The following is an 11,591-nucleotide window of genomic DNA, read 5'->3' as shown; positions in this document are numbered from 1 at the left end:
CCAACGCATATTACCTGGCTTCACCCATATCCCCCGATAGAAAACTGCTCAAAAAACAGCTTCAGCCGATAACTCCTGTCGATATCCGCCACAAAAATCAAGCAAGGCCCCTTGATCAGCTGCAGCTTAAAGATCAAGTAGGTAATCAGCCACTTGTCATCCTCCCCGGTCCTGACATAATACTGCGTCAACTTCTCATCCTCCTCCCCAAACTCCTCCTTCAAATCCAGCAGCGTCGGGTTCCTGCAGAAAATCCCCTTCAGCGTGTCCAGCTCCGCCGACAAAAGTGTCGCAGACATCATGGTAGTCTGCACCCCCTTCGGCATCGACCTCGCCAGATTCTCCATGTCCTCATCATACCCATAAGACAAGACAAGATCCGCCTCGTCAAGCACAAGGTACTGAAGATTCGCGACCGAAAGCGCGCCCGAGTCGACACTCTTCCACGCCCGGGCAGGCGTGGAAACAACCACATCCGGCACGTTGGCCAACAAGCTCCTCTGAACAGCATCAGAAACATTCTCCGTCAGCTTCGCCGCCGTCACATCCTTTGCGCAAAAGGCCGAAAACTCCTCGATCGCCTTGTGGACTTGGTCGGCGAGTTCGCGCGTCGGTACGAGGATCAGGCCCGCCGTGGTGGGTGTGTTATCGGTCTATCATTCCCCCCCCCAACCCCCCAAGATGAGCATTCCCTTCCAATCCCTCCTCCCCTTTCCCCGAGAAAACGTACCTTCTTCCTCCCCAAAATCCCCTGCAACACAGGCAGCACATACGCCGCCGTCTTCCCACTCCCCGTCTTGGCCTTGCAGAGAACATCCTCCCCATTGAGCGCAAGGGGGATCGCTCTCCTCTGCACCAAGGTCGGCTTCTCAAACCCGAGCTTCGCAACCGCCTGGACCAATCTGGGATCTAGTCCCAGCTCGGCGAAGTCAGCTCTTTTTCTTCCTCGACCGCCTTCTTTTCTTTCTTTTCCTTTTTTTCCTTTTTCTTTTCTGGTTCGGCAACGGCGGCCGCATCGGCGCTGTGGTGGCTCGTCGTCTTGGTTGAGTTTGCGCTTCATGGTTGCGTTGTGAGAGAGTTGGTGTTGATGGATGGGATTGGTTTGCGATGCACGACAGAGAACGTTTTTTTTGGGGGGGGAGGGAGGGAAGTGTTCCCAGCAGCAGCGCGCATGCATTCGCCAACCAGAGGGGCCCCGAAAATTTTGGAGCTGTCAGTCCGCTGAATTTCTCTTATCGCGCCTGGCCGATAAGATAAGATTACACAGTTGACCCACTAAAGTGCATGCGGTCCACGCCTGTTCCCCGCAAAGCTTAATTAACCCCCTGTCAGCTGGCCACCAGGGTCCTCACTTGATATGGACTGCACGGCTGGTGATGGTCTCATCGACTACAGAACATATATATAGACATACATGAGGATATCGAATCACTGACGATCACTACTGTCACTAATATCACAGCGCAAAAGTGAAAACTACAAAATCAATTGAAAACTACCGAAACCCATCGCCTAAGCGTACATGAAAGACCAGGACGAATCCCATCAAAACTATCATTACCACACGTTGCCGCGTTGCGTTTCCGATAACTCCACCGTCGTCCAGCCGGTCCCGATCCAGGCCAAGGAAAGTCGAGGGTAACACGAACAGTGTGTGACCACGAGAGAAGCCATCGCCGATAATACTTTTCAAAGACCGACCAAGAGAAAGACTCCCACAATAACAAACTGATCCAGAGCTCAACCGTGCAACGCCTTCCGAATAACAACAGAGAGCTTCTGAGCCGAAACTCGCCCAATTGTGCCGTCTCTGGCCCAAGCCAAAACCATCCAATCCAATCATGACTGCTGCCGAAAGGGCTGCACACCACTGACCAAAACAACATGCTCCATACAATTGCTCAACAAGACTTCAAGGAGAGATATCACCGGGAGGAGTTCCGACTTTTGGAAACTCAGATCTGATTGTCAAAGATTCAGATCCAGATGACCAAGGACTGCGTCGAGGGCTATGTCGAGACGAGACAGGCGACACAGGCTTCTTCAGAGGCGCCTTGGGCTTATCCCGAGGTGGGCTATATTGAGGGTTCAGGGGACCTATATCCATGCTGGGAAGAACCTACATCGAGCTGTTTAGACCTATCGTGAAGTGATGTAGGGTCCAGGAAGTTGGTGTGACGGCGTCGCCTAATAACGCCGATCATACTCCCGAGGGTAGGGCTCCCGGACATAGGGGTCCCGCGGAGCAAAGTCCCGAGGAGGAGGAGGACGATCATAAGGCCGTCCGCCGCCATTCATGTACGGGTCAGGAGGAGGGTAGTCCCGGGGCGGTCCACGATAGGGGTCATCGTAGCGGCGCGCCGGCGGGTAGTCATCCATTGGGGGTCCACGGCGGGGAGGGGAGCGGTAGGGCCTGGCACGGTCCTCGTAATAATCGCGCCGAGGAACAGGGGACCGGTCGCGGTAATCAGGCCTGTAGTCCCCGTTGCGGTGGGGACTGTATGCGCGAGGCGGACCCCGGCGATCGTAGTCATTCATGCGGCCCGGCCCGCGACGAGGTGACATGGATCGCCCGCGGTCTCCACGGGGAATGTCAGCCTGAGTCTGTGTTTGTTAGCAACCAGCGCAAACTTGGCCAGCGGCAAGGCTACATACGTTGGCAGTGCAAGTGACGCGAACACCTTTGAAGTCGCGCTCGTTCAGCTTCTCAACAGCTGTGCGGAGGTCGGCAGCCGTCTCGAACTCGACAAATCTGCACGTCGAGTTAGTCACTTGCATTTTGCATGATGTGTGCGACGCATCGGAATGACATACCCTTCGCTGCTGCCGTTGCGCCCCGTTTCACTGTAGACGACATCAAGGCCGGGTGTGCGAGCAAAGTCTTTGAGATCCTATAGAGCCAGTCCCATGTAAGTGGAAGTCCAGGTAGGTGCGTGCCGGGATTTGTCAGGTTCGACGCGGAAAGACGAAGTCCAGAAAGCCCGGTGCCGCCAGCCCCGGTTTGATCGTAACTTTGGAGCTCTATGCCATCCCCAACCGCAAAACAGACATTGCAAACAAAAACAAGAGTGCTCGGGCAGTGAGTGCATATCCTTGCGATGCAAGGACGGGGGGCTGGCCGAATGGGAACATCACCATCCAGGAGACGGAACCATGCCAGGGGGAGGGACCGAGCGGGGGAGGAGGGGCAGAAAATGCACTTCGAGTCCAATGCTGACCAAACCGGTAAACTGAGGGGCAGAGGAGTCCTTCATGGCCAGAATTTTCGGCCCGGTCCAAATGTGTCCAAAGGGGGAGCAGGAGAGAGGTAACAGACCTGCCAGCTGGTGTCTGGGGGAAGTCCCGAAATCTGCAAGCGGTGCGGTGTGCGGCGCGGCCGGGGGGCACTGCTGCGGTCGTTGTTGAATCCGCCGCCGCCGCCGCCGCCGCCGCCATTGTTTTCACGGTGTCGGTTACCACGGGCGAACTGGACAGTCAAGCGCTCGCCAAGGAAGGTCGAACCATCTTGCACATTATCGTCGTTAGCCACAGCAGTACGAGGGTCAGTGGGAGGGTGATGGTGAACATACGGAATGCTAGAAGCACGCGCAAGACGTCAGCATGATGTTTACGACTATGGACAATAACCTTGGGCGAGGGTGTGGGTAGCTTACCTGGAACAACATCGCGTGCATCCATGGGATCCTTGTACTCGATGAAGCCGAAGCCGTTCATGAGCTTGATCTCAGCAATGTCACCGGTGCCATGGGTGGAGAAGTGAGCTTCGATATCGGCTTTGGTAGCTGTCATGGGCAAAAGTGTCAGCAAAGCACGCCCAGGTGGCCACCTCGCGAGCAGCTCGCTGCGCCGCTCGAATTTGTCGAGGAGGAGCGCGACGCGAAAGCAAACTTACCATTCCGAGGCAGATTGCCCAGGTAAAGGCGAGTAGCCGATACCTCAGTCATTGTCGCTGATGAACGACCGGTCGCGTGCCAAGGTGAAAGCTATTCAGACAGAGAGAGAAAGAGAGAGTTGAGATGAACGAGCAAGAGGAGGGAGGAAGCTCTCGGAGCGTGGAGTGATACGGAGGTCTTGTGCCTGTGTGTCAAAGGGAAGGCTCCGTCCAGCGGGTGGGGTTGACCTGGCCTGGTGCCCGGTGGTGTCCTTCTGGCTGGCTCAAGTGTAAATAAATGCGCCAGAACCAATTCCTCCCAGCACCTGGTAGCTTTCGGGGTGACTGGGTGGGCGGGCGATGCGGGCAGGCTACAAACAAAAAAACGAGGCGCGCGTGGGGAGAGACGCGATGAAAAGGTAGGTACGGGCACGATGGATGGGGGGGTGGTGAACGATGATGCGCAAATGTGGAGGGGAGAGAGTGGCGATGACAGGCCTGGGGAAAAAGAGATGGAGAAAAGCTCCAGCTGATGGAGAGGAGATGGGTGGATGGAGGGCGGAGATGGAGCGAAGTGGAAAAGAAGAAAAATTGGCTCGAGCACGAGCATGAATCGCTTGAGAATGACGGGGGGTCTCTGGGGGGGGCTACGCAAGACCTCACATGCCCCCCCCCCAACTTCCAAACGCACACCACTCGACACACTGTGTGGGAGCCAATCACATGGCCGAATCCCTCCAGAGTCTGCGCCAAGTCCTTCGCTCACCCAACGGGAGGCTCGCCGCGAAAGATCCCTGACACAAAGCTCCCGTCTGGATGGATGGTCCAAGCGATACAGAAGACTCCTTTCACTTCTTTCTGCCTTTTTGCCCATAAGGTGCTGTTTTTGTTATTGAAGGGTGCCACGGCATAATCTGGTCCGTACAACAGTTTCTAGAGAAGCAGCCTTTGTGGCACGATCAACACTCGGCTGTATCACTTCTCACACGGTACAGAGAACACTGGCTGGTATGCATCTCACTCAGGACACAGTTTCCCCAGCCTCGAGTCTCAGATCTGCGTCTCACCTGAATTTTGTCTGATAAAGTCTTTGTACAGTTCCGTCTGCCGCGTTGCCCGTGGCGTGTGTTATGGAGATAGATATCTACCCTCTACTATGAAGCAATCGACAACATTATAGCCGCCAAAATAGTAAAACGCCATTGGCTATGCAACTAAGCCGGAAATCCCCAAGGCCGCATGACCTCTCCTGACCTGACCAGTCCATTACTACTAGTGTAATAAATCATATGCAGGACATAAACCATGTTCTCAAGTCCTAGGCTCCTTCGAAAAGGATGTCGATGATCTCGTCCAGAAAGGTAAACGCCAGATGCGCGCTACAAGAAGCAGAATGCATGTTAGCATAGGGTACTCATTCCTCAGCCTCGTCCATGCATGGGCTGCAGCCTTCCACCCGAAAACACTAGAAAAAGAAACTTACTTCAACCTCCCATTATTCAACGTAGCAAAAACCCTCCTGCTTGCCGCCTGCGCATTCAATCTGCCCACTACACTCCCCGCCAAATCCGGCACCAGCGTCGCCAGCATCAAGCTCGCCTCCGTCCTCGTCTTCAACTTCTCCTGCTTCGTCCTCGGAACCTTGTCCCTCACCATCTCCCCTCTAGGCCACATCACCCCCTTGACCATATCCACATACCGCAGTATCTGCTCCTCCCCCACCAGCATCTTGACATTGTCCCTCAGCTTCCTCTCAATCGTGCCGCCCAGCAACTGATGCAGCACCACCACCACCGCTCTCCCCCTCAGCCAGTTGTTCCCCTTGTTCAACTCGAACACCTCCAAAAAGATGTCGCAGATGGGCTTGACGAACGGTTCCAGTTCCTTCCCTGCCCCAGTGCCATTCTCAAAAGCGTTCAGTTCCGCCTCTGCTTCTGCAGCATTGAGCACCACCCCTGTGCCCGAAACCGTCTCGTCGTTCAGAGGCAGCTGTGACAGTTGACTCGTAGCAGCAGCAATGAGGTTCTGTCCCGCAAGACTGAGCTGGTCCAGAACCGGAATACTCCCTAAAATATCCTCCATCCCATCCGCCACACTGTCATACAGCCTACTGATCATATCCTTCCTGCTCCCCTCCCCATTACTCCCCCCATCAATCACCCTCTGGCTCAGAAACGCCCTCAAGTCCCTGCTCCTGCAAACATCCGGCAGCAACAACAACTCGCTCAGATACCTCTCCAACCCCGCCCTCCTCTTCTGCAAAAACCCCTGCTCCAGCTTCATCACCATCCTCCGCCTCGGAAACTCCAACCCCCTCACGCTCGGGTACCCCCCCCTCAGCTTCTGATGCAGCTCCAAAAACTCGCTATACCTCCTCTTCACCACCCACCTCGCCGCCGGCATCTTCTCCCCCGCGTTCCTCGACACCTCCACCGCATAAACCGCAAACTCCTTCCCCTCCTCGTCCCTCCCCACCTCAATCTCCCTCAGGATCCTCACCGTCGACCTCCCATACAAGCTATTATCGCTCTCCTGAATCACATACTGCCTCCTCTGCAGCTCTTTTCGTCTCAGCTCCCTCTGCAGCGACGCCTTGCTCTTTCTTAAGATCCTCAGCTCCGCCGTATTATTCGTCAACTCCGCCTTCCTCAGCAACGAATCCACCACCGCCTCCTGCGTGACCAGCTTGTCAATCTCATTCGTCAGACTGGTGATCGCCTCCGCCAGGCCCAAATCCCCCGGAGCGGCCAGGTGAACAGCAGCAACGTCATCCTCCGAGTCTTTAGCTTCGTCAACGTCCGAGGGTTCGTCCGACAAGAACCTGTTCTCGTCACCAAACAAGTCGTCATCCACAAACACCCCTATCCTTGACGCTGCCGACACCAGACCCAACGATGCGAGTGACGGTTTCTCCATCTTGTTGTTGTTGTTGCTGTTGTTGTTGTTGTTGTTGTTGTTGTTTGTGGTAATGGTAGTAGTAGTAGTAGTAGTAGCAGTAGTAGTAGTAGTTGTCGTGTCCAACGACCCACGTGATGATCGGGTAGCCAAGTCCATACTCCTACGCTTGTTAGCGGCAGACCTATCGTCTGACGGAGCCCGCTGTTTCCCTGCTGCGGTGGTAGAAGTTGTCCCGAATAAACCCCCGTCCATGTTGCCGTTGTCGGCGTCTTCGTCCCCAAATAAACCGCCGTGTAGGTCGTCCACCTTTAGTGGTGTCTGCTGACTGTCCTCAAGAATATTATTCAGCGCCCTCTCCATCGCTTGCACGACTTTTGTGTCTGGCACATTGTTGTTACTGCCGCTGTCTTGGTCCAGGCTCGCGATCGAGTCCGCCATGGGGTCGTTATCCCCTGTTCCTCCTCCTACCTCGTCGTCAAATAAGGGGTTGGGTGAATAAGACCCCCGACCCTCGTCCAATGAACCTGACCGGCGGATGTCGCGGAGGTCAGGGACCGAGCTCATCAAAGGGCCGAGGTCGCTCCCTCCGTTAGAGTTGAAGGAAATGGCCCGGAGATCGGTTGCCGAGCCCGCTCGTCGGTTGTTGTTTTGGGGGTTATTGTTGGTTTGTAGCCTGGGGGCTAGGCGAGACACGGGGTGTGGTTTTGATGATGATGATGATGATGGGGCGGCATATGAGGCCGCTCGGGGAAGTGCTGTGGTAGGAACAGAGGCGGTAGTGCGTCTTGAGGCCTCCTCTGCAGCGAGGGCCTTGTAAAAGATCTCGGACTTGCGGAAGTTTTGAAAGTGTTTGACGCGCATCTCTTCCAGAACCGCGCTCTGAGCCCGTAGAATCTCACGACGAGCGCGGTAGTATTGCTCCGGCGTGGCCCGCTTCCCAGCCTTGAGGAAATCGGAAATGATCCTCTTGCTAGAGTCGGGGACCTTGAGCTCAGGCCGGCTGAGGTAGGCAGCATCAATCTGTGCAAGATCAAGGCGATCCGACTCTGTCCATGGCGGTAGCTGCAGCGGCAGCTGTTCCCCCTCAAGCCCATCATCCTCGAGCGGATTCCGAAACCCATCCACCACGAGCCAGAACTGGACCAGCGGCATCAACTGTTGCCTATCCATATACTCCATGAAATAAGACAACCCCGACGGGTCTCTCAACAAATCCGTCAGAGAAGCCTTCTCCAGCTTGGAATCACTAGGCACAACATTGCTCCCCCCCTGCTGCGGCTGGAACCCCCTCCTATCCCCAGGAGTAGCCAAATGCTGCACCTTCTGATCCAACAACCTCTTCCCCATTTCCAGCCGTCTCATATAAACCTGATCCACCCCCTCCTGTTGTGAATCCCTCTTCAACTGACTAGCAACCTCGCTCCTAAACCTCCTCGCATCCGAAAGGTTATTCACCTTCCTGATCGCCCTCACAAACTTCTCAAACCGTCTCTCGCCATCCCCCACCCCCAACCTCGGAAACGCAACCACCTGCTTCCCCCCCGTCTTCGGCGCAGGAGAAGCATGCTGATCCAACGCCGCCCTCAGCTTCCTCACAGTCGACCTATCCTGCAGCATACTCCTCCCATACCCCTCCATCAACTGATTCCACGTATCCGGCTCCGCCAACAACCCCATCACCGGCCCCAACACCGCACAAGCCACAATCTCCCTAACCACAATCCCCACCGCCCTCGACCCCAACACCTCCCTCCCCAACACCTTTGGCAAAACCCGTCCCATCAACCCCCTCAAATAATCTTGCTGCGCCGTCTTGACATCACTAAACCCCAACCCCACCGCCGGATGCAGCCTCCCCTCCCGGTACTTACTCGCAATCGCCAAATCCAACTCCTCCGTCTCCGTCACACTCCTGTTCAGCTTCCTCCCCCTCACCGACTTCTCCGCCTCCCCAAAGTCCCTCAAATGCGCCGTCAAAATTGGCACCAACCTCATCGTCACCACCCCCGCCAAATCAACCTCTGCCAAACGATCCCTAACCCTCAGCAGCGCCCCCCTGATCGCCCTGTCAACCTCATTCTCAAACACCGGGTTCGAACTGATACCCCCGTACCAAACCCGGATGAAATCCCTAATCACAAACCCCAGCACCTCATCCACCGCCGCCGCCACCTTGGGACTGTCAGGGCAAAGCGAGGCTTTCTCATAGCCCTGTCGTTGTCTCAGAGCCGCAACTTCCCTCCTCCAGTTCTCTCGTCCAGTGAATAAAGCGCCATTCGGTCGGCTGGTGATACTCCGCAGTTTTCGCAACTGGTACCCGCTCCGGGATGTCAGCACCGTCAGGGCGAGCAGCGCCGCGAGTGATAGTGTGATGCCAGCGATGAAGGCATACCCGGCCCATCGCAAGGCAGGGAGGAGGTCGACCGCGTACCCCCAGGCGACGAAGCTCGCTGTGGCGGCGAGGGCTAGCTGTTTCTTCTTGCCGATGCCGTAATAAAGGGCTGCCATGGCCGGTGTGAAGACTCGAGAGGGACAGAACCAGGCATGTGTATTGCAGTGGTGTTATCGTCGTCGGCGCATCGTACGTTGTTTTCGTTGGATGCTTGCTCGAGGGGTGGTGGTGGGGGAGAGAGAGAGAGGGGAGGGAGCTATCGATAGCAGCGGGCAGGAAAGCGGGTATCGCGTCAGTGGTTGTCAGTAGCTCCATGCAGGGTAGCAGTGACAGGGGTCACCTTGCACCACGGGTCGTTGTGGCTGCTCTGACATCAGATGTTCGTGACTCCATTCAGGACCCAATGCGGTGAAGCCTGAACTAATCCACTGATGAGAGAGGCTGCTCGAATACCTACCTGGTGCTAGGCGTGTACAGATTCTGAAACCCCCAAAGCTCAAACACAGGTTGAAGCTCTTCGGACCTGGACTTTGTGTCCTATTACACACGGACCCCACCATCAGCAAACGACGTGCAGGTCCGTTCACACTTTACCTGAGATTTCCAGCTTCCAGATTTCTTAGCATTGCGGAAGAGCTCGTGGTTTGGTTTTGTGGGTGGGAGGGGACCTGTCAATGCATCCCCACGGTCTTTACAAATCACCCGATGGTGCCCAGTCTTCACAGCGGCCAACGGCTTTGCATAACAGAGGGCCCCGATTCGCCTCAAGGTCTCTGGAGGTGATCGACAGAACCCCTACGAGATTGCTTGCTTTGACAGTCGATGGTCTCATCGACACTCATCACAGCTGCCGTCATCAATGGCACCACTGTGTAGGTGTTGTGTGTGTGCGCTGTGTGGCCGCGCGGAGATAGGAAATGATACCCCCCATATGCCTCTCTTGAAGGAGCTGACAATACTACCCAGGCACCACACCTAACCCTCGACGACATCTGGCTGCCAAATTTCACCTGCAGCCATGCCACACAACCACGCAACCACAAGGGCGATGAAACCCACAAGCAGCGGCCTAGATAGGTACGGGGGGTTGCCCGGAACAGTCGGGTCCTAGGTGGAGAGACGAACGCCTTACATCCTATTGAAACCGCCAATTCTACCCAATGGAGCTATCAGTCAAGCATCTGCTGTGCCCTCTGCTCGAAATGCCATGCATCGCAATGCCATGCGCAGAATGTAGTGCAGTTTGGACCACTCTACCCCGCGACCGGAATCTGTGGCCTGGTTGCATGGTAACGATTTTGACACGGGGGCCGAGAGTGGGTAGGCGGCCATGTTGGGTGACCCATACCCAGCTCCTCGCTCGGGGAATGGCCACCGTGCTGCCTCCCGGCTCTGTATATCGTCTGTGTCGCTGTGGCTCTCTGATGTTGATCGCATTGAACCGATAAAACGGGTCCGCCCACTGCTCTTAGACTTTCCACCCTCGTGCGTGGCCTAGCGGACCGCTGCGTACCTGACATGGTCGTGTATGCTGTCCCACCCGAAGCTTTAAGTGCGTGCAGGCCCCTTCAGGAACACAGAGGCGAGCAGACGAACCAATGCGTGAGCTAGTTCCCGTTGGTTCACCGTTCTGCTGGAAGCCCCCCCGCGGGGCAAGTCGTGCTGCTGAGACACTACGAGCAGAGAGAGTCATCGGCAGCATGGTACAAGGGCGTCAACGAGAAAAGGCTTGGGTTCGGCGTGGTTGTTGCGTAACGATGCCACATTCAACATCCAAAACCAGTGGCTTTCCACTGCTTATTATCCGGCTAGGGTGGGCGGCATACTCCGTTGTCTTGAAATTTGCTGTCCCATATCTATCAGTGCTTTGTGAGGAGAATGATACACACCTACCTCCAATTAATTTGCCCTTACATGAGCAATCTGATCAACCCGGAGATTTTTCATAGCATGGTGGCCGTTTTAAACTTTTTGGCTAGCAAGAATCGAGATTGATATCGAAAAGTGTCAAAGCGGGAAGGGAAGAAGCTTTGACCACCCCCCCCCCCCCCATCTCATCGTGAATTCCCCACCGCGGGGCAGCAGACGAGTTCCACTTGATCCCATGTCTTCTCACAAGGGTCTCTTTTTCGTCTTCATACTGCGGCTGGAGAAATATCAATCATATTAAACCAACAGACGGATGGGAATTATTAGACACACAGCTGCGGCTCACAGGCCGTGCCGTGACTTGCGTATCGCAATTTTACTCGAATGCACAACATGGTAATTACATCGCCGGTATAGCCATTACGACAACCGCAACCACACCCGGACTGGAATCCCTCGAGTACACTCAACGTGAGTTATGCCTCCCGTCATTGGCCTTTACATCTGTCTTCTTGACTGCCAGATCTCGCAGCATAATTGTGCATTGCACTACACACCGAC

At 55.4% G+C, this 11,591-nt stretch overlaps 3 protein-coding genes across 3 annotated transcripts; all 3 read right to left on the bottom strand.

The window, feature by feature from the left end:
- Positions 1-20: 20 nt before the first annotated feature.
- On the bottom strand, positions 21-1,060 carry PODANS_4_8200 (uncharacterized protein; the record flags this gene model as incomplete). Its single annotated transcript, XM_001905973.1, has 2 exons — positions 21-653; positions 731-1,060. 2 exons carry the CDS (start codon positions 1,058-1,060, stop codon positions 21-23), a joined length of 963 nt encoding a protein of 320 aa, XP_001906008.1.
- A 1,127-nt stretch (positions 1,061-2,187) lies between these two features.
- Positions 2,188-3,944, bottom strand: PODANS_4_8210 (uncharacterized protein; the record flags this gene model as incomplete). Its single annotated transcript, XM_001905972.1, has 6 exons — positions 2,188-2,604; positions 2,656-2,752; positions 2,815-2,891; positions 3,317-3,504; positions 3,654-3,782; positions 3,893-3,944. 6 exons carry the CDS (start codon positions 3,942-3,944, stop codon positions 2,188-2,190), a joined length of 960 nt encoding a protein of 319 aa, XP_001906007.1.
- A 1,245-nt stretch (positions 3,945-5,189) lies between these two features.
- PODANS_4_8220 (uncharacterized protein) lies at positions 5,190-9,277 on the bottom strand (the record flags this gene model as incomplete). Its single annotated transcript, XM_001905971.1, has 2 exons — positions 5,190-5,250; positions 5,355-9,277. 2 exons carry the CDS (start codon positions 9,275-9,277, stop codon positions 5,190-5,192), a joined length of 3,984 nt encoding a protein of 1,327 aa, XP_001906006.1.
- Between the last annotated feature and the right edge of the window lie 2,314 nt (positions 9,278-11,591).

The sequence above is a fragment of the Podospora anserina genome, chromosome 4, assembly GCF_000226545.1.
Source record: "Podospora anserina S mat+ genomic DNA chromosome 4, supercontig 4".
Lineage (NCBI taxonomy): Eukaryota > Fungi > Ascomycota > Sordariomycetes > Sordariales > Podosporaceae > Podospora > Podospora anserina.
The sequence above is the reverse complement of the archived record's forward strand: the minus strand, read 5'-3'. Positions and strand labels throughout refer to the sequence as shown.